Genomic DNA, 21,505 nt, shown 5'->3' on the forward strand with positions numbered 1-21,505 from the left:
TAGGATTTTTCGTCATCATACACGTCAGACTGGCCAAAGGTGTGAAATTTTCTGCTCTGACTTTTCTCACGTGTCTGAGCCATAAATCCTTCCGTTACAGGAGACCCCGCAGCTGTGCTCTGAAGGCCAAAGAGGACACACAAGGAAGCGCTTGCTTCTCACCAACCCTCAGACAGAAACGTCGGTCTGCTGCAGCTGGACCTGCATGTTGCTTCCAGCGTCGTCTGTCAGAAACCTCCGGAAGCAGCCCACGGTCCTGTTATGTCTCAGTGTCCCCACAAACACCATGAACCTGTCACATATCAACATGACGTCCTACAAAATACTCCTAAAATGTGTTTGGAACTTTCTTCCTTAGTTCATTAAGAGTCAAAGTTAAATCCATTTTCTACCATCAGGAAATAGTAATAATTTACCATGTCTCACCTCCTATTATCAAAAGAACTTTAAAGAGGTCGAAGGATTTGACTGCAACAAATCATCATCTGCGTTTCCATCCAAAATGTTAAGGATGAGACACCTTGAGACTAGGAGATCTTAGGAAATAAATACTGTGAATGAGTTAAAAGAGTCTCTGTTGGGGGCGCCTGGGTGGCTCAGTCAGTGAAGCGTCTGCCTGCAGCTCAGGTCATGATCCCAGGGACCTGGGATCGAGCCCTGTTCAGTGGGGTGTCTGCTTCTCTCTCTGCCCCTCCCCCTGTCCGTGCTCATGCCCTCTCTCACTCTCTCTCTCTCAAATAATCTTTTTAAAAAATAAAAGATTCTCTGTTAATTGCATAAGCACTTTTGAGCATGTCCTGTGACACAATTGTGGCTCTCACAATCTTCCAGAAGGAAGAGTCGGCACAGCTGTAGGAGCTCAGCACCATGCAGCCTCCTGACCCTAACTGCTAATGTACCACATTAATCTGCCTGCAAGAGACACACCGAAGGTTTCTGCTGAGCAAAATTCCCACAAATACCTAGCAAAGTGTAAATAAAAGTGGCAGGTCAGGCATGGCTTGGTTTCCCTGAGACCCTGGGCGTTCGACCTTGTTGGTTTGCAAGGAGGGCACTCCTTCCTTGTTCACTCCCGCTACTGGGCAGTCTGTCCTCTCAGGGAATTAAGTCCCCGGCTCATAAGTCCATTTAGCCTTTGACCTCCATGGGATGGCAAAAACAGGGCTACACCTACTGTCCCAGGGAAGGCAGGCATACAGCAGGGCACGTTCTGTGAAGAAGGCTGGAAGCTCCTTGCCAAGCCAGGAGCAGAGCCGGGCTGCACACTTCCAGAGCCCAGTGCAGCAGCAAACACACAGAGCGGAAAGGCCGCCAGCTAGAGATGAGGTAGCTTTGTGCCCTTTCTCCTTATTTAACCAACATATTATGTCATGCGATCATAAGATCCGGTGGCACCGGGCTGCAACTGCAGATTGGCGGGCATGCATTTCCACAGACGTGACAGTTTTTAGCATCCGAACAGACCATCTTGTAAAGCCAGCAATGTTCACTGATCCACCCATCCCAGCTGTTTTCAAAAGTCAACAGAATTGCACATCTTACAACTTTTATGGTTCCAAGTGGTGCATCGCTGAGCAACTCAGGAAATGAGAGCTTCTTAATTGCCTCATCAACCTCCCCCAGCTACAGCTGCCTTGGAGGGCACTTCCTCACAAGCGGCTGGGATGCGACTGCTTCAATAGAATCCCTTCCCTTGGCTGTGAATCAACTTTGGAATGTAGCACTTTCCTATCCGAGGCCCCTCAGAGCGAGCTTGCTGGCACCATAACCTCCCCACGACTGCCGGGGTGGGGGGGGGCGGTCTGGACCTTTCCGCTCCCTGAGGGCAAACCCGGTTTCCTGCCACCCGGGTCAGGCACATGCCCCCACGCAGCGTGGCAACCAGGCTGACACAGCCAGCGACAGCTAATGCTCTTGGCTCTTTCCCACTCCACACCCCGCAGGGTGTCCTCCCCACAATCCCGTCTCTCCTCTCAGCCTCCCCTCCTGATCTGCTCCCTCGGAGGGACCACTTCCCCACTCTCCTCGCGGGGCTCTGAGAGCACAGCCCCACACGTGTGCAGAGGCCGCGGCGCCTACCCCCAGCAGGTGAAATTATGCATCACTTCCGTGCCCCGCTGGTTATTCCACACGCCTGTCCTTACTGGTGAAATATGTCATCTCCCTCTGCAAAGTCCACACCCAAAGACTACGCCTTGAACCTTGGTTTGTGATTTTTCTTCCTATGTTTCATGCATCCCTTTGGAGGGAAATTTATGGACTCTCATAGACACATAGCACACATGTGTGCATATATGTGTTTGTGTCGGCGTATGTTTGCACACATATATTTCACTAAAATAATCGCCACGGGCTATTAATTTCAAACTTCCATTCCTCCCTCCACCCCACCTTCTCCCCAAACAATCAGGCTGTAATAAAACATGTATAATTACTTCTTCCACGGTATCTTCGACGGTGGGCTCCGAGTCCAGGTTAAGATCCTCCTCGGTGGTCTGACAACAAAGATACACATTGAACAGCGTTAGCATGGCAACACTCTTGTAAAGAGCATCATACAGGTAATCAATACAGAGAGCGAACGAGCTATCCCCTACCAGTGCAGCAGAGCAGGGCAACTAAGCCAAGGCCCCTTCCCACCTGCATCTACCTGCAACCATGGGAAGCTTCTGCAGGAAGTGGCTCTTTCTGTAACAGGCGGTGAGTAAAGCACCGAGTGTTCACATCCACAACTGTAACGTGCTCCATCAGCCATGCGTGTACAACTCAGGCCGCAAGTGGAAGGAGGAACAGGTGACTGACGTAGCTCCCTGACCAGCAAGGTGGGGGCTATGGATTCGCGTGGGGCTCAACGACTAACAGACGGAAACAGGAAGGCGTTTGCAACCATTCTTGTTCGAACGGAATAAAATCACAGTCTCAAGGGACGATAAGAGAACGACTTAACTCGGACAGAGTCAAGTGCCTGGTCCATAAACACATAAAGCAGAGTGCTTCTGTAGGATAAGCCTTCACCAGGAGGGTCTGGGTCTGAGTCTTGCTTACTGCATCGTGACTTAAACCAAACTGCTTAACCTGGGCCTCAGTTCCCCTATATACGTCCAGAACGTAACAGCATCTACCGCCGAGAGATGCAGAGAGAGCTCAGGGGAGGAGCGCCAGCCGGCAGGCAGCACGGGTACCACTGTCCACCACACACCCCAAGCCGGCTGATCCCTCACTTCCAGGCAGTCTGCTCACCTAGCGGCCATAAGATAACCAGCAATGGACAAGCTAGACCGTGAGATGTCAGGGAGTCCTATTTGACTATTTGCATTGTTTTAAAAACAGGAGCTTTTCCTTTCTAAGCTTAACGCATGATGACATCCCAGAAAGGAAGGTCATGCTTATTCCTTTAAAAGAACACAAAAAGGGGATAAATGGGTCAGGTAGCCGCTGTGGGCAGGTTTCCGCCCTACCTTACCCAAACTGTCTCCCGTTTTCTCACCCTCCCACCCCCCGCCCCAGGCATGCCCTCGGCCGCGATAAGCCTGCTGAAAGCAATGAGCAAGAGTCCCGCTAAAACATCAGACGTAGGCTCCTTTTTAAGGCCAGATTCTTCAGGGATCTTATGGAGGGCCCAGTTTTTAATTAGCATACGTTTCCTTGTCAATACACCTCATTAACTGGTCAAATATACCACCCGAAATATCTCAAAACAATTTAGAAAACCGCAAATACTTTCCCTCGACAGTCAAATGAATTTCCCCCAGCCTTTCCCTCTCCCGCCCATTTTGGCGGCTGCTCTTGGTTGGGGCCGTCCCGCATCTAAGGCAGGAAGATGGTGGCCACAAAGAAAACGAAAAAGTCACTGGAGTCGATCAACTCTAGGCTCCAGCTCGTTATGAAAAGTGGGAAGTACGTGCTGGGTACAAGCAGGCTCTGAAAATGATCAGACGTGGCAAAGCGAAACTGTTCATCCTCGCCAACAACTGCCCAGCCTGGAGGAAATCTGAAACAGAACACCACGCCATGTTGGCCAAAACTGGTGTCCGTCGCTGCAGTGGCGATAATACCGACTCGGGCACAGCATGCGGGAGATACTACAGAGCATGCGCGCTGGCCCTCACTGATCCAGGCGACTCTGATATCGTCAGAAGCATGCCGGAACAGACTGGTGAAAAGTAAATCACGCAAAATTTTTCTTTAATAAAACTGGCCACAGCTTGTTTAAAAAAAAAAATGTATTTCGCCCAGTCTATGTGTTGAGGCAAAGCTGGTTTGTGTGAAGATAACAGCGTCTCCAGTACAGTGAGCCTCAGACCCAACCCAGGCCAGTCCGAGAAAACAAGGCAAGGGCAGAGCGACTTCTAAATTGGAGTAAAACTGGAATCCCATAGTGCTGGTTGCACTGGAAAACCAGTCATTAGTCGTGTTAAATTTGTGCAAAAGCGACTCACAGAATCACTAGCGCCCTAGGAAGAGCATGGGAAGCTTCCCACGCAAGGATTTTACAATATTTAATTTGGAGTTCAGAGGCCAAATGTATTCCATGTGTTTTGCCTAATGTCTTGACATGTGAGATAGTGTAATATCATACAACCTAAAACTGCGCAAAACTGGAAAGTAAAATGAGCCTCCGCCCCAGAGCAGATGGATTTCACACTGGAGCGGACCCACAGGACTCCCCTGGACCTGAAGGACCTTGGGACCAAGGCTTCACATTTAACCTTTCCAGAAAAAGCTCGGATTTTCTGGATTCCAAAGCAATAGATCCAATCCAATCCTATTGGATGCTCTGTCTTCATAAAGCACACTGCAGAGGGTGCACGGTCCTCAAACGTGGACCCAGGAAGCCTGAAGAAAATTTCTTTTGCTTCGGTACCATCTACTTTATCCAATTTTCATGATTTGTTGTTCCATGTACATCAGTCTCAAAAACTTTAAAAATTTGCCCTCTAAACAGGGTGGCCAGGCAGTGCTGTCTACGACATATTTTCTAAATAACATGAATATATACATTGCTGGTCCATTTTCAATTGATCTCAGGGATATTTACGACACCAGCTGCTCCTTAGAGCCTTGGTCAGTGGCAGTGATGTGAAGTCTGGAGCCCTACAAGCAATCCTGCAAAGCCCCTTCGCTTCCCCACTGCTGCCCTCGTCTCTCGGCCTCCAGCCAAATCCTCCCCCAGCCCTGGCAGAAGGGCTTCCTTCGTGGGGCCCAGCTGTGGGGGGGCTGGCAGCTGGCTCTCCACCACAGACGTAGTTCAGATTACCAAGAGGGCTTCAGAACGCACCAGGAAGTAAGAAAAGAACTTCTGGCTAATCATTATTAATTCAATTCACTCATTCGGTTTTTTTAAAAACTCAAATCTCTCTCAAAAGAAAAAAAAAAATAAACCCTGAATTAGCAACCTCGTACGTGAGAGGCTCTTTCTAAGGCACCGTCTTGGATGCCAGGAAAGATATCCTGTGCAAACAGAATAGCCAATGACAGTAAAGAGCTGGGGTGTCACCTCTCTAGACTTAGCTCCATGTCATCGGCAGCAACGGCACGTTGTCCATCAAAAAATAGGCTATCTATGCCATGCCCCAACATCTCTGCTGAATACCAGTGTGCAGCCCAAGCACTAAGTTAGTCTGGCTCCCCCAAAAAGTACTAAATATAAAATATGAAGTAAATTCTCTTCCAAAACAGAATCCCCCATTCAGTTTAAAATTGTTACGTGAATGTCTCAACATAGAGTCTGTACATATAAACATAAGTAACATTTAAAAGAAGCATTGAATTTACAGACATGATGCTGGGATAAGAGATAAGACAAAAATTAAAGCTTGGATTTTGTAACCATTTAGTAAGTTATTAGAATTTGCCATTTGGGAAAGCAACTTGAGTTGCCGAAGACACAGCACAGGTATGTCTAATAATTCAGTAGGTAAGCTAATAATGGAGGAGGGGTGGTCTCATAATGCATAACTTGAGGAACATACTCTTCACGGAAAAATATATGTTGATCATCTATAATTCAAATTAAGCAAATCAAATTCCACGGACCAGACTTCCAGAAAGTTCCAGGTCCCTGGGGAAGCATGTAGTTAAGCAGTGTCAGAGGTGACCCCCACCAGCCAACCCTGGGGAGGGGCCATCGACACTTTCATTTCATTATCTTTTCTCTTTATTTGTAACAGCTCCTCTTTATTGGAACGCACACCCTATTAAGGCTGCATTATCTTCGTGCCTTCTGTTTCTGAAGAAGTCATCACCGTTCTGCCTCTGGTTTCATCCTCGACTGTAGCAAATGGAGTTCTTATAACGTAAAGCCACTTGTTGAAGGAAAATCAACGGATGCAGATCCGTTTGGAAGCCTGTGAAGACTTCAAGATACACACATTGCTCAGAAAGCACCCTGAAGTTTGGTGTAAGAGCAACAATTTCTTCAGCGCGTTAGCTTTCATTCATTTAATTTAATTGACACCCCACACAACGCCCCGCGTGGGGGGGCCCCTATATACATAATGTTTATATGTACGCGCACGCATCCCGTGGGACACGACATGCACAGCTCTGCACACACTAAAAATTCAAGTTTCTGTCACATAAAAGTCCCCAACAAATATGAGTCCATTCTAGGAGGCATTCCGCGCGCCACAGTTAGGCTCCTGCAGCATGCCTGCTCTCTCCGTGGTACTCACCTCTATTTCCATGGGCTCCACCTCGATCTTTTTCCATAGCTCCAGCAACTGTGCAATCGGCATTTTTTAAAACTTTCCTCTCCGTCTGATCAAGTACTGGTGGTGAGGAGAAAAGAAGCGGAGGCACGGAACAGTGCCGAGAGGGGACAGACAGGGAGTCGGCGCCCGGGCAGGGGCAGGCGGCGTCGGAGAGGGTCCCGGCGGTGGGCAGGGGGCCAGGGGTCTGCAGTATGGCTGCGGGGCGAGTCGGCTGCGGGCCCGGCGCCTGCTGCTGCTCCTGCCGCTCCCGCTGCTCCTGCCCCTACGCTGGGCGGACGAGCAGAGCCGAGACCCAACCGCGAACCTGCACTTGCAGCCTGCGAGCGGATTCCCGGCCTCGCCCCTCCCCCTTCCATTGCCACTCCCTCCTTCCCTCCCCCCACTATTTTACCTTAATTGGCTCTAAATGATGGGTGCAAGTTGGGTCTGAGGATGCTGCTGCCATAGAAACTGCATAGCAACCAAGGGCTGGGAAGAGGGGAGGCGAGGAGGGGGCCCTGCGGCAGACTCTGCCCTTCTCCCTCCCGGCGCGGCACACGCGCGAGCGCGCACACACACACACACACACACACACACACACACCCCTTCCTTCACCAACCACTCCCTAAGCCCTATGAGACCCCCATTAGCCCGACAGGGGGGGATGAGGCAGGAAGCCAGGTGCAGGGGAGCTGCTTTTCGTGCTCGAATATTGAAGAAAATCGTGACCCGGCAGGGCCTCTTGCTTCCTCCCAGCCGCCCACCCCATCCCGAGCTCTGGGCCCCCCGCAGGAGACCAGCAGGGCCGGGCCGCAGGACTGCACGGCTTCGGGGGGGGGGGGGGGAGAGGGACAGCAGGTGATGCGGCCCCCGCGGCCCTGGCTCCCTGCGCGCCCCGCGGCCCCGCTCCAGCCCCCGCGCCTGGGCGCACGACCCCAGCCCCAGCGCCTTCCCCCCACCCCCCCGCCCCCGCACAAGGCGGCCGAGTCTTCCAGCGAGGAAACGAAGGCAAAATGGGCTGTTTAACCGGCCAGTTACAGCACCTGTCCAAGTCAGGACAGGGATTGGGGGGAAATATTAATTCAAACAATGTAGGGTCAATCGTTTAGCAAGTTCCGGCAGGAATGTTATGTGCATCGTGCACCTTTTCTCATTTAACTTCCATCTAATGTGGATTTAACAATCCAATTTCACAGATGAGAAAATCCTGAGGCTCATAGAGAAGGAACTTGCCCAAAGGCACCCACCCACAGGACAAGACCGGAAATGAGGGACTGGTGATCCCAGTTTCTCTCCAGAGGGATCAGGACCTGCGGCGTCTCAAGGGGACTTTTCCATCCTCGGTTCCTTCTTTTTCTCTTTGTCTTCTGTTTACTACATTTCTCTCTCAGAATAAAAGATTCGTCTCCCAGACTTCTAACTACTAATCTGATGTTTGATCCCCTCTTTCGGGAAATGGTGTTAAAAAGTCAAATACCTCTATTCATTTCTACAGCAAATTCCTTTATCTTTGATAAAAATATCTAAGAAAAATGGCTCACTGCTTCCAAAAATTATCAATCCCTTTGTCTTTTCCATCTTTGTAAAATCGCTAAGAAATGCAGTTGATTACCAAGGGGGGAAAAAAAGCAAACTAGCCCAAATCCTAGATCCTTCCTATTTCAGAGCAAATAGAGTCAGAATTAAGGGGATAGGCTCCAATCCATTCTTAGTGTTGATTCATGAGGCACTTTACATATCTACAAAATCAGGCCAGTAAGATCTTGAAAATTAATTCCATTCAAAATAAAAATAATAACAATGTTGTTTGTTTTCAAAGCGAGCATTCACTGATAGAGCAGAATGAAGGGTTTCAATGTGTTCACTATAATAAGGTAATCGGGGGCATAGTGTAAGAGATCACAGATTAATAACATAAAATGAAAGGATATTTATGTAATAAAGATAGGGAAATCACTGACATAAAAAATAGTGCTGGTGAGATGTCAAGATCGTTTCACCTGAATGACTGAGAACATGGAGCTTCTAAAGGCAGTGGGGAGGGAGTGAAATTGAATTCCTTATTGGGTGCTTATAAAACTTCCACTTTCTGGAATTTTCCACGAGAACTCAGACGTAGGCTGACTGAAGTGAAACATCATCCTTTTGTTTGGGGAAGGAATATGGAGAAGGACGTTGGTTGGGACCTCCTGTGAGGTCCAGCCAAGCCCCCTGCCTGCCGCTGAGGAGGACAAACCCCCCCCCCCAGGACCCCAGCCTCCAGTGGATGTGCTGGAACCTTACCAGAATCAACTGTCATCAGACACAAAAGAGATATTATTAAAGGTATATCTTTAGGAATTGCTGAAAATATGGTTCACAATTCAGCATGATGTCTCTTTTTAAACTTTGCAGGTGTGGCACTCACAAAGGCACTGAACATCGTTCAGCCATTCCACAGGTGAGGCAAAGAAGCCAGGAGTGCTGAAGGATCCTGCAGACAGCCAGAGGAGCTGTGATATAATCCCGGCTCTGGAATCACACTTCCGTGCTTCATCACCCTGCATCATTGCCTTCTGAAGCATCCAAGATGATTATTTAAAAACAATCACTCACCTCGGTGAGTTACCTCTGCACTTATTGTTTTTTTTTAAGATTTTATATTTATTTGACAGAGAGCACAAGGAGGGGGAGTGGCAGGCAGAGCGAGAAGCAGACTCCCCACCGAGCAGGGAGCCCGATGTGGGGCTCCTTCCCAGGACCCTTCCCAGGACTCTTCCTAGGACCCATCCCAGGACCCTGGGATCATGACCTGAGCCGAAGGCAGACGCTTCACGAATAAGCCACCCAGGCGCCCCCCTGCACTCATTTTGTAGACTGTGGCCCTCCCCTGGGACAACCTGTCTAGATGCAGCCCCAGGTGTGCCCGACAGAGAAGAGAGAAGACCATGAACACAGACTACCTGCAAGACCAAAAAATAAAGTAAAAGAGAAAAGACAACTTTCAAAAAAACATATCAACCCAGGAAAGAATCAGCCACACCTGAAAAGCTCCCAGGGCGTTGGGAGTCATGAACAATTAGAGAAGAGAAAGACAGTTTTTCAGAAAGGAGACAATGGTTCTGTGTGAATACCGTCAAGGATAGAGCTTCAGATAAAGAACTCAAGAAATCATGTGCGATTGGGTCAGAGCTTTCAATCAAATCCCAAGAAAACTCAAACATTTTCAACAGGAATAACACTTCCAACAGCTGATTTCCAGGAACCCATCCACAAGCATCAGTTTCCAAGAAGAAATGGCTGTCGAAGCGTACTTGGTAAAGTGGGTCTCTGTGAAGCAAGCCACACAACCTACACAGAGTAGGGAGTATTTCAAGAGTCCCTGGCCACAAAATCACAGTGAAAGTGTAGGGGGGAAGCAGGGGAGCACGAGCACCTGGGGGGGGGGTGTCTCAAACAGACCAGCTCTGGCCACTCACTCCTGACAAAACCAAAGGCAGAGAAAGAAGCGGTGGTAAAGCATGAAAGGAATTTGTTTCAGTGAGGCCACTGCCGGGAAGACAGCAGACTAGTGTCTCAAAGACTGTCTCCAAAAGATGGAAAACATTTCCAGGTTTATATAAGAATAATGGGGCAAAGGCGGGCGGGTACACGCAGGCGGGCAGTGAAGGTCCAATGGTCAGGGTCGTGGTCTTGCTTGCTCAGGGTAGTCCTTACTTGAGGGGTAGTTTTATTTCCCATCAGAGGACGCTTTGCCCGCAGGGTCTTCTCTCTGAGCCAAGAGCAACTGGAAAGAAGAACCCAACTGGAAAGTTTAAGGTCAAAATGGAGGCAGCCAGAGTCCTCTTTCAAAATGAGATGTGAACGGGCACCACGCTCCCTGAAACCTGGCCCCCAGTAAAAATTACTCTCCTGAGTACATGAAAACAGGAGAACTGGGTATGTCCCCTGCCCTGGAAGGAAGGAGAGGAGGGTGGGAGAGAGCCCCTTCACCCTCTGGGTCTCCGATAACGGAAGGAAGGCTAAAGCCTCCCGAGCACCGAAGTGGGATTGGGAATCTGGTTCTGGCCCCATTCTGCCACTAAGACCCAACTAGTTTGAAGTCCATCCCATCCACAATGCTGCATAAAAGTGTGTGTCAGGGTCTGAGGGCAGGGGCCCCCGCTAACTTCAAGGGGTCTGGTGCTTAAGATGATAAGTCCTCCACACTGTGACGGGCATGTTTAACTGACCCGGTGGTTTAACTCAGGCTGTTGCATTTTTGTAAGTTGATAGGTTCAAAGGATTTGGTAAAATGAAGAGAATTACTAATTTCTAGGGGCATGATCACCGGCCTTGGTATTTCCAATCTGGAGTTTCACAAAATCCTCCTCCAAAACCCTCAAAACCAACTCACAGCTTTAACAAAAGGCATGTTCTCCATAGTTACGGGCTAAATTGTGACGTCCCCTACCCCCATCCCCAGATTCACACGTTGAAGTCCTAGCCCCTAGCACCTCAGAATATGACTTAATTTGGAAATAGGGTCTTTGTAGTGTTAACCTTAAAAAAAAATCTACCAGTTATTTCACCAGCAAAAGATGGACTTATTGGGGAATAAGAGAGGAGTTACAGGTCAGACAAGCTGTGGCGACGCCGCAGGGAGTCAGGAGGACCAAGAGAGGCAGGAGGCTCTGTAAGGAGCAAAGGAGTCACCTGGAGGGCTGTCATAGAAAGTCCATTGGGAGTTGGAAGTCTGGTGGCTTCTCCTTGGCTGAGCTGTTGCAGGATGGGGAAAGTGTCTCTTCCTCTGGCTGGGATAGGAGTGTCTGCCTGCAAGGTCAAGTCTATCCAGGGTTAGCTCTTCCTGTGGGGTCTGCAATGGACTCCCAGTGTGAATCATAGGTCGTGAGAGTGCCCCTACTCAACCTCCCCACTCCGCTTTAGTGGGATTTTCTGTTCCTGATGTTCACAGTAGTTGTAATTAGTTAAGTTGAGATCATACTGGAGTCGTGGGCCCTAAGCCACTGCAGCTGGTGTCCTTAGAGAAGGGGACTGTGGACACAGATGGGCACAGGGAGAACACCATGGGAGATGTGAGTTCTGCTGCTACAAGCCAGGGAACCGCCGGGAGCTGGGAGGGAGGCTGGGATCTTCCCCAGCTCCTTCAGAGGGATTGCGGCCCTGGCGATGCCCACATCCCGGACCTGCAGCCTCCAGGACCCGAGGCAGTAAGTTTCTGTTGCGTAAGCCGGTCTGTGATACTTTGTTACGGGGGCCCAAGCAAACGCACACCGCAGAATGAGGGCAGAATACAACAATAAAGCAGAAAGCACTAGAATGCTACTGTTCTACAACAATCGAGAACCAGAGGCCCAAAGAAAACTGGTGCATAGAGACCCTTGTTTGCACATTCCTTCCATGGGGACGAGCGAGGGCACATCATTTTAGCTGGCAACTCACAGGCTTCCAGAAACCACTTTACATACTAACCTTCTGCAGTTTGTCCAGAAAGACCCCAAAGGTAACTGGAATCCAAATCAGCCCCTTTCATGGGAAATACCCAAAGCCCCATTTACAACAAAACAAAGTCGTGACAATCAGAACCATAACATCAGCTTTTTTCCAAAAGAAATTATTCACAAGGAAGGGAAAAAAAGGCTGAGTACAGAGTAAACAGCGTCTTTTCGCTATGAAAAGTAAATTATAAGCTAAGAGAAAATTTTAAAGAAGAAGCTTTTATCTACAATCCTCCCAACTAATTTTTCATCTCACTGGTGAGGAAGGTCAACGTGACCCGTGATTTCTGTACCGTTGGCAGCTGGGCCCCGGGTCTCGGTGTGAGTCCTAACGGTGTCTCACTCAGGGACACACACGCAGCCCTGGCTAAGACTTCCCCATTCGGTCACATGAATCTCACACCGGAGATAAGAACACACACACGATATGGAAAGAAGTAAACATGATAAAATATCTATGTTTACCTATTCAGCTCACTCATCTGTTTTGCCCACAAATAATACTTCCCAGAAGTTAGCATAATCCTTTAAAAAAATTTTTAAAAAGCCTGCATGACGTTCACCAGCCTTCCCGGTCAGGAGTCTTCTAAAGCGCTGTCCTGCAGAGATGCTAAGACGAAAGCTGCACTCTCTAATTCGGCGTCCTCTGCAGTAATTGTCAATTAAGTGATTCCCAGGGATTTATTTAAATTAAATTAATGTGGCCTCAAGCCAAACATATTTGTTCCAAAATCTATTTCAGCTCTCATAAGGCTAATCGTACAGCCCTTCGACTAACACCATGAACAAACCATCGTCCACAAGACACTGCGTTTGATGCCTTCCCGAAGCTACACCTCATTGGAAAGACGTGAGCTCGGCGCGCGGGCCTTTCTGTGGGAATTCACACGAGTCACCATGCCTTCACAAGAGACTTTTGAAGGAAAATATATTCCTAGATTTTTTTGTTTTTAAAGCGCTCCCCGTTGGACCAACTCAAGCTCCTTTTGGAAACACAAACATTAATGTTACTATCTGTCAGTCGAACACGTTCAGTGCCTCTTGAAGGAAGCAGCGTGAACGCAGTGGAAATGTGGACACGGATTCCGGCTTTGAGGGCAGGGGAGGGTGTCGGGAGCGCAGCCTGGTCAATGACCCGGGGAACAGTCCTGGAGATGTGCTCTGATCTCCCTTCCTTCCCATGGCTGACAGCATACAGATAATGCACTACGATTGTCATCATTTACTGAAGTCTTTTAATAACGACTGAGTCTCTATACAAGAAAGAAATGGCCATCGCCTATCAGGTTAAGAAAGGATAAACGCAACAAACTTAGCCATTAAAATGATGAAAGACTATAAACAGTAAAACTTAGAAAACTATTCTGTCCTCGACTCAGTATTAGGCTTTGGAAAGAACTGGAACCAGTCGTCATTTGTACTGACCTTAGAAAATTAAGCATATGTATAAACAGGACTTGATGAATTCTTAAAACCATGCTTGTTACTTACTTAGAATATAAAGAATCACTAAAACCCACAGTATTTATAGAAATCTTCCAAGTAACGTATGGAATCAAACATCTGCTCCTGGTCAAAGTGTTGGAGTGTGTTATAATATTCACAATTACAGAATAATAATGACAGTGGTGTGGAATTCTCTGTCATAAAAGGAGGGGCGGTGTTTGCGAACAGGAAGCAAGGCGCTGACAATACCAGAAGACAAGCAATGCGGCCTTCACCGAAGCACCCACTGCAGAGCTGAACAAGCTTAGTGCTTACAACTGATTAGTTGCTAAGGGAATTTGACAAGGCATCAACAACATTGTGTGTGTGCATGTGCACACATGTGACATGGTCATTTCCTGGGAAGAGTGAAGGCTGCAGATTTGTCCAGTGCTCTTTCCCCTTTGACTTGGTTCATGCATCATCCAAGCAGAACAGCTTGCCAGCAAGTGACTCCTCCATCCTTCATTCCACAAGGGCAGGATGCCTTGTCCACTCTTGTCCCTGACATCTCTGCAGTCAAGCAAAGCGCTTGGTTCGTATGTAGTCTTTGGCCAAGTCTTTGCTAAACAAAGGAGTATTTCAGGCTGCAGAGGGTCAGGCACGGTAGAGGGAGACAATAAAAACGCGCAGGACCAATGGGATCTGTGCATTGATCGGAGTGCTTTGATTATAAATTTTGCCAAAGTGGTATAAGGATAGAAGAATGATGATTTTTTTGTCCTAGTTTTAACTGTAAAATCTGTAAGATCAATATTGACTACATTAATGAGAATACTGGTAAAGGAATCATCACAGCAAGGCATTTTTTTTTTAAAGCAAATGCTTCTTTTGAACTCCTGGGCTATTTCTTAAGAATAATTTTAGTCAGTTAAGTGTCCAGCTCTTGGTTTCAGCTCAGATCATGAACTCTGGGTTGTGAGATCAAGCCCCACATCAGGCTCCGTGCTGAGTGGGGGAGTCTGCTTGACATTCTCTCTCCCTCTTCCTCCCCCTCTGCCTCTCCCCGTGCTCATGCATGCACACTCATGCTTAATAAATAAATAAATATCTTAAAAAAAAACAAAAAGAAGAATTTAACCTAACCTTGAATTCTCAAGACTAATTTTGGGAATGAAGTAGTGTGTATCTCTTGTAAGGATAAAAAGTCTTGGGAAAAGTCCATTCTGTTCTTCCCCCCCAAGTCCCCAAGGGACTCCTCCTCTTCAAGTTCCTGGACCCAATCCCCACCCCCCAACACACACCACCAAGCCCCTCTCAGGCAGCAGCAGGGAGTCTGAGAATCAAGCCGGTTCTGGCACTACCAGCACCAGATTTCACAGGGGAAGGCTCAGTCCTACAAGACCGCCCCACCCCCACTGCAGACTGGGGTGTGCAGGTGCAAGGCCCAGGCTGTTACCTGTGCTTCTGACCCACAGGATACAGGTTGGGGGTGTTCAGGACCTTGTTCCTAGGTTCCATGAATGCGCTAGGGCGGCTCAGGGAAATTCGGGTTTGCCAGCTCATTAAGGGATGTGATTAAAGGAGGCGCATAGGCAGCCAGATGAAGAGAGACGGGGGGTGGGGACCTGCGCAAGGGAGCTTGTGTCCTCACGGAGCTCAATGTGTGGCTCGGCGGCCTGTGGAAATGCTCTGCTTCCCCGAGCATGGAAGCTGTCCAGAAAAAAAGGACCCCAAACCACTCCTCTTGAGTTTTTAGGGAGGGTTCATTGCACAGTTGTGATTGACTAAGTCACTGGCCATCGGCTGATTCACGCTCCAGCTCCTCTCCCCTCTCTGGAGTGGGGTTGGGGGTAGGGCTTAATGCGGGACGGAAAGTTCCAGCCCTCCAGTCACATGGAGAAGAATGATGCCCTCTTCCAGGCAATCAGCTGTGCCCTTGGGTGGGTCCAGAGGTCACCTTCATTAATAACAAGACACCCATATTGCCTCAGGGTTCTGAGTGTTTTCAGGAACTGTGGACAAAAACTAAAGACACCCAAAAAATATATAGTCATCTGCGTAACCAAACACATTTCTTTATACAAACACATTAAATCTTTATGGCCCCTCTTCCCCCCCTGTGATGGGAGGCTTGTGGCCTGTGACCCCAGAGAGGGTAGATGGCACTCCTGCGTCCGGCTGGGGCAGCCAGTCAGTGAGGGTGATGCTCTCGGTCTAAGCAAGAGTGGGTGTTGGGGATTCACGGCATGCAGAGCCCCCGTTTGTCCTCAGTGCACCCCTCACCCACTGCTACCCACCGCCCTGAGCTCCCAGCCAGGCCCTTCTGCACCTCCTGCCTCCACACGGGTTCCCTGTGATGGACACAGATGCCCAGAATAGCAGCTGGACCTGGAAGGAGCAGGACGGGAGAGTGAGTGCCCAGCACCGACCCCAGTCCGTTTATATCGTCATTGCACAACTGGGGGTCTGCGGTGATTGGGAGTTGGTCTCAGAACTCACTAGATTTAAAGAAACATGACCGTTCCTGCACAGCTGTGTTCATGGGCTGAGTTTTCTACCTAGCAGGGAGTCACCTCAGTGAGGTTTTCCTCGTGAACCCCGGGAGCTCAGCTGTGCCATACACGTGACCCCACAGCGGTCAGGCTTTGAGGACTTGCTGAATAAGAAAATTCGTGCGGAGCTGCAGAAGCTCAAATGCCCTTGTGCTGTTTTCCCAGCTGTTCTCTTCGGTCCCCCACGTACAGCGTCCACAATGAGGTTAAAATCGACACGGTCATTCAAATCGACATCCTCTGTCTTTGCAGGCCTAAGCTGACCCACCTGGGGCCCCAAACGGTGGCCCGAGAACAATCCCCAATTTCTCCAGGGATTTCACTTCATGAGGTGTTTTCACAGACCTGGATTCCTTTCGTATAAAAACACTGAAGTCTTAGCTATTTAAACCAAGCCAAACAGCCTCTCATGTGTTTACTTCATCCAGCGTTTCTGTGATCTGGCTTGATTTTCTTTAAAAGCAGCCTTTTGTCTTGTGTTTGGAATATGTGTTTCTGCCCCGCGGCTGATTACCGCAGTTTTGAGGTGGCGCTGCCGTCAGCTGAGAAAGCTCCGCTAGACGTTTTTCTTCCCCAGTAAAAATAGATGTTTTCGGATGGGAGCTCGGGCGATGTCCTCCGCATTGCCGCGTGCCGGTCCCTCGTGCACGTGAGTCTTTGCTCTCTCTCAGGAATGTTTGCTAAGCGAACTGGAAAAGCCCGCCCGAGGGGAGGGAAGATCATTTCTCCCGACCTCTGGATCGGCCGTCACTGAGTCCCGGCAGAGCATCTGGGGGGCACGGAAGTGGTGCGGCCGAGGGGATGGCGGCGTCCGCCGGGGTCTGGCCAGGACGTCCCCACTGAGGCCCGTGTGACCCGTGTGAGCCCGCGGTTCTCCCTCCCCGACCACCACAAAGTCAGCTGGCCCGGGGGCGTGGGTATGGGCCGCAAGGGCCGCTCCCGTAGCTAACACGCACCACGGGGGCCACACCCACGCTCACGGGAACCGGCAGGGCCTTGGGCCCCAGGGCAGAGGGAGGCCGCTTTCCCAGGACGCCCACCAGAGTCCCAGTGCCCTCTAGAAGCGGAGTGGGGCTGCAGCCTCTTTTCATCAGCCCCTATCCCTCCACCCAAGCTTTTCCTTCCTCATCTGTTCGACTTCTTCAGTCATGAGTAAGATCGGTGGGCAAAGCTACTCGGAGCAGGAGCAAGATAGGCCTTGTTCATCGTTACTGACAGGATACAAACTAGTAACAGAACGTCTCTAGGCCCTCGATTATCGTACAATTTGTTGACAGTGCTTGTTTCTGTGCCCAGGTGCCTTTCCATATGGCCTGGGTAGAAAAATCTGGACCAAGAAGACAAAAATCCCTGTCGAGATCACGTTGCGGTTGGAGGAGACCAACAAGAAACAAAGAGTCAGTCCCATGTAGTAAGCCCATGACGATTGGGAAGGAGGACAGGGAATGCCAGGCACAGCAGCCGAGGCCCATGCAGGGAGAAAAGTCCTGCAAACACTTGGAGGTGGCGAGAGAGCTCAGGCACGGTCATGCGGACACCTGGGCGCAAGCAGTCCAGCAAGTGCAGGGGCCTGAGGGTGTGCTGGGTGTGTGCTTGGGTGTGTACTGGGTGTGTACTGGGCACATTGGGTGTGTACTGGGTGTGTACTGGGCATGATGGGTGTGTACTGGCTTGTACTGGGTGTGTACTGGGTGTGTCCTGGGCATGTTGGGTGTGTACTGGCTTGTACTGGGTTAGTACTGGGTGTGTACGAGGTATGTACCAGGTGTGTACTGGGTGTGTACCCAGATGTGTATTGGGGTCTGTACTGGGTGTGTACTTGGGTATATACTGGCCTGAACTCAGGAACATTTCTGTGACTTGTTATATACTACAATAAAATAATTTTTAATACAAAAATCTTTACAAGGTTCATCTTACAAATAGGAAAAGTGAGCTCTGCTTACGTGGGTGATTTTATAGTGACCAAAAGATCTTTGTGACTCAAACATACTTTCCATGGTGGCCTATTTTCATGAAAGCAAATATAGCAGTAGTGAAAGGACTGACTTATTGACATGGCTAGATTAAAGAATATGCTATGTTCCTGGCTAGGAAAACTGAAAGATGTAAGCATGTATATTCTACAAGAATTGATTTTAATGTTATTGTGGCTACAGTCAAAATCCAACTGTGATTTATAACTTATGAGAATAAGAGTCTGGGGTGCCTGGGTGGCTCAGTCGGTTAAGTGTCTATCTTCAGCTCAGTCACAATCTCAGGGTGCTAGGATGGAGTCCCATCTCAGGCTCCTCACTCAGCAGGGAGTCTGTTTCTCCCTCTCCCTTTGCCCCTCCCCCTGCTTCTGCTCTCTGTCCCTCTCTCTCTAATAAATGAATAAAATCTTTAAAAAAAAAAAAAGAAAAAAAGAGTTTAAAACTAACCAAAGAGGGGCGCCTGTGTGGCACAGCGGTTGGGTGTCTGCCTTCGGCTCAGGGCGTGATCCCGGCGTTCTGGGATCGAGCCCCACATCAGGCTCCTCCGCTGGGAGCCTGCTTCTTCCTCTCCCACTCCCCCTGCTTGTGTTCCCTCTCTCGCTGGCTGTCTCTCTCTCTGTCAAATAAATAAATAAAATCTTTAAAAAAAAAAACTAACCAAAAAAGAGTAAAAAGAATAACAGGAACAATATGTTATATCAGCTATAACTTACACTTGAAAGGCACACTGATGAAAGCAGGGCAGCAGAGAGACAAAAATACGCACATTAATCAATGGGAGTGAGTCCTTCACAGAGTAACTGCAGAAAAAGTATATAGACTTAAAACACAGTAGAGAAAGACTGAACAGCAGTTACAAAGAGATAGATGGGTTAATGACTACCGCGGAGAAAGTGGCCCTTCGGGGGGAAGAAACAGCCTAAAGTCTCACTTCCCAAATACACAAAGCTAATTCGGGATAATTAAAATCTTCATTGTAAAAAATGAAGTTATAACAACAAAAAGAAAACACAGCTGAATATTTATCTGACTTGGTTGGGGAATAACTTTTTAAGCATAAAAAATGGAATAAATCACAAAAGAACAAATAGATTTGTCTACATAAAATTTAAAGACTGTTCTTAATATCCTGAGAGGACAGTAAAGTTTTACAAATGATCACTTTTACATAACTCGTGTTATTATAAGTTTTGAAATACAGGGACAAACCCAAAACTTAATTAACATGAACATAATTATGAAATTTTCCCTTTCCTTTTTGCTTAGAGACAAAACTTCTGCCTTTTTCCCTAACTGGGGAGAGGAAGTCTTTTCAAACATGACATCGAAGCATTATCTATATATTTCATTATGTGTCTGTAACACTTTTGATGTTTTCTACTACATTTTAATGAACCATCTGTCCAAAAATTATTTTCAAAAATTGAGAAATTAGTAATTGGGTAAATTATAGACTTGTTTATGCTTATGTTACTGGTGGTGACTTAACGGTTGCCATCTGAGCTAAATGTTCCAAGAAACAAGGAGGCAGTTGTCGGTGTGGAAAAGGATCCCAGACAGGCAGCTCAAGATGATCGGGTTAACGATATGAGTGTGTCCTAACTTTCACAGCGCTCTTTGAGAGGACAGAAATGTACATTACCGTACAGCCTTGAGGAAAATGTTCAAGTGGATTGAAAACAAAACTAAACAAAACACGAAAGCTAGATGCGTTGGGGCCAGACTGGGGGAAGCGCAAGCTAGGGCAGGATACTCACAGAACAGGGACTCAGGAAGATGGGGAAACGCCGTGGTCAGCATTTGAGCAGGTGACTCAGCAGGTGATACATGGCCTGGGTGTGAATAAAAAGAAGGCGTTAAATCAACTTACGGAAAGAATATGGGTGTGGGTTAGAAAGACCACAACGTCCAAGCTCGACACCCAAAGTCCACACCCCAACCCCATGATTCAATTATCCTGTGGCCTGGGTTGATGGCCTCCCTTCTCTGAGCTTCGGTCTGCACCCAGAAATCAGAGTATCGGTATTGTAATCAATAGCACTAACACCCACGTGTCTGGATGCCACAGCCCCACGGTGGTGACAGAACGTCCTGAGCTCCCCGGACGGGTGCAAGGAGCATGTCCCACTTGTGCTACAAGTAGCCCAAACCACGATGGTGTGAACCCCAAACCCAGGAAGGAAGGGCAGCCAAACTGAAGGAGTCAGAAGTCCCCAAAAGCCGGTCTGTGGGTTAGAAAGTGAGGGAGCTAAGCACATGGAACATCTGGAATGAGGGGGAATGAGTATTACTGGGTTGAAAGAGCAGGGTCCTCAGTGGTCAGCCTCCATGTGCTGGGAGCTGCCTTGTGAATGGGCATGTCATCTGGGTGTGGAAGGACAGGTTTTATATATCACAATCGGCCATCCAAATATTAATTTATTCTATCATTGCTGGCAAATGAGTATTCATACTTCAAGTCCTTCAAAATTCCCTCCTGAGGCTTTTCTGCATTCTTCCAAGGCTATGGCGGACTGTTGTGCATGTCCTATTATACTGGGGGGAGAGGCTGTAATAGCAGGGCTGCCGCCAGCACCGTCCCATGCCTGCACAGCCGTATGCAGCGCCCCTGCTCCCCGAGGCTGATTTGTACAATGCTTCCCTTGGAGGTCATTAGGAGCCTTATAACAATTACCTAAGTGTGTGATACTTTTTTCACACGTGTTCCCTGACGCTTTATGCCACCTGTTCATTCTTCTGACCTAAAATCAAATGATCTGAGAACAGAAACCTTGATTTTCAAATTTATCTCTAACACCCACAGAATGCCTGGGAACTTACTTAATGAATTAATAATATGAATTATTGTTATATTATAACTTAACAGCTGCTTCCATTGCAGAATGGCCAAAGCTCCTTTCAGGTGGTACTATGTGCCAAGGGGTCTAAGGCTAGCAAAGGTCAGGAAACAGATACCAGCTGACCAGCTGGTGGGGAAGAAGGCTCACGGTTTAGACATAGACTGGGTCCCGCCCAGGAAGAATCAGACCGTGAACCAGAGGATGGGAGGATGTTTTCACATTGGCTGGCAGTATCGATGGGGATATATTAAAGATTGAGTAAATTGCATTTCTTAAGAAAAGATAAAGTTTGGTTTCACCTCTCAACAGACCAACCCTCTTGAATAGAATAACCATGGACTACATACAAAATACAAAAACAACTACTCAGAGGCTCTGAGAGTAAACAAAAACAAGCAGATTTTGGAAGGGAGACACAATTTGGGAGAAAGAAGTGCCACATGGTGAGTTTCTTGTTTTATGACTTTCAGCCATAGTAACAGTATGGTAGGGCTGAAAACTGTGATCAAAACCCACAGAGACTTCTGTTCAGCCAGGATG

At 48.3% G+C, this 21,505-nt stretch overlaps 2 protein-coding genes and 1 pseudogene across 5 annotated transcripts in view; 1 reads left to right on the forward strand and 2 right to left on the reverse strand.

Annotated features, from left to right (window-relative positions):
• Positions 1–6,821, reverse strand: part of RPS6KA2 (ribosomal protein S6 kinase A2) — a 332,597-nt gene extending 325,776 nt beyond the window's left edge. The window contains exons 1-2 of one of the 2 annotated variants that reach the window (XM_087865646.1): positions 6,675–6,821; positions 2,436–2,495 (exon numbers count right to left, since the gene is read on the reverse strand). In XM_087865646.1, coding sequence (XP_087721772.1) covers positions 2,436–2,495; positions 6,675–6,737 — 123 coding nt within the window. In that variant the 5' untranslated portion in view covers positions 6,738–6,821. The remainder of the gene's footprint in view (positions 1–2,435; positions 2,496–6,674) is intronic. The other variant, XM_087865644.1, reaches the window with a different exon arrangement.
• LOC123778673 (large ribosomal subunit protein eL30 pseudogene) lies at positions 3,759–4,194 on the forward strand (annotated as a pseudogene).
• Positions 6,822–15,652: 8,831 nt separating the features above from the next.
• RNASET2 (ribonuclease T2) overlaps positions 15,653–21,505 on the reverse strand; it is a 53,036-nt gene continuing 47,183 nt past the window's right edge. Inside the window, exons 10-12 of one of the 3 annotated variants that reach the window (XR_015726173.1) lie at positions 19,883–19,957; positions 18,573–18,925; positions 15,653–17,476 (exon numbers count right to left, since the gene is read on the reverse strand). Coding sequence is in view for 1 of the 3 variants with exons in the window: in XM_087865651.1 (XP_087721777.1) it covers positions 19,919–19,957 (39 nt within the window). In the remaining 2 variants the exon portion in view is untranslated. Of the gene's footprint in view, positions 17,500–18,572; positions 18,926–19,882; positions 19,958–21,505 lie in introns of all 3 variants that reach the window. The other 2 variants (XR_015726172.1, XM_087865651.1) reach the window with 2 other exon arrangements.

The sequence above is a fragment of the Ursus americanus genome, chromosome 11, assembly GCF_024610735.1.
Source record: "Ursus americanus isolate L20-20 chromosome 11, mUrsAme1.1.p, whole genome shotgun sequence".
NCBI lineage: Eukaryota > Metazoa > Chordata > Mammalia > Carnivora > Ursidae > Ursus > Ursus americanus.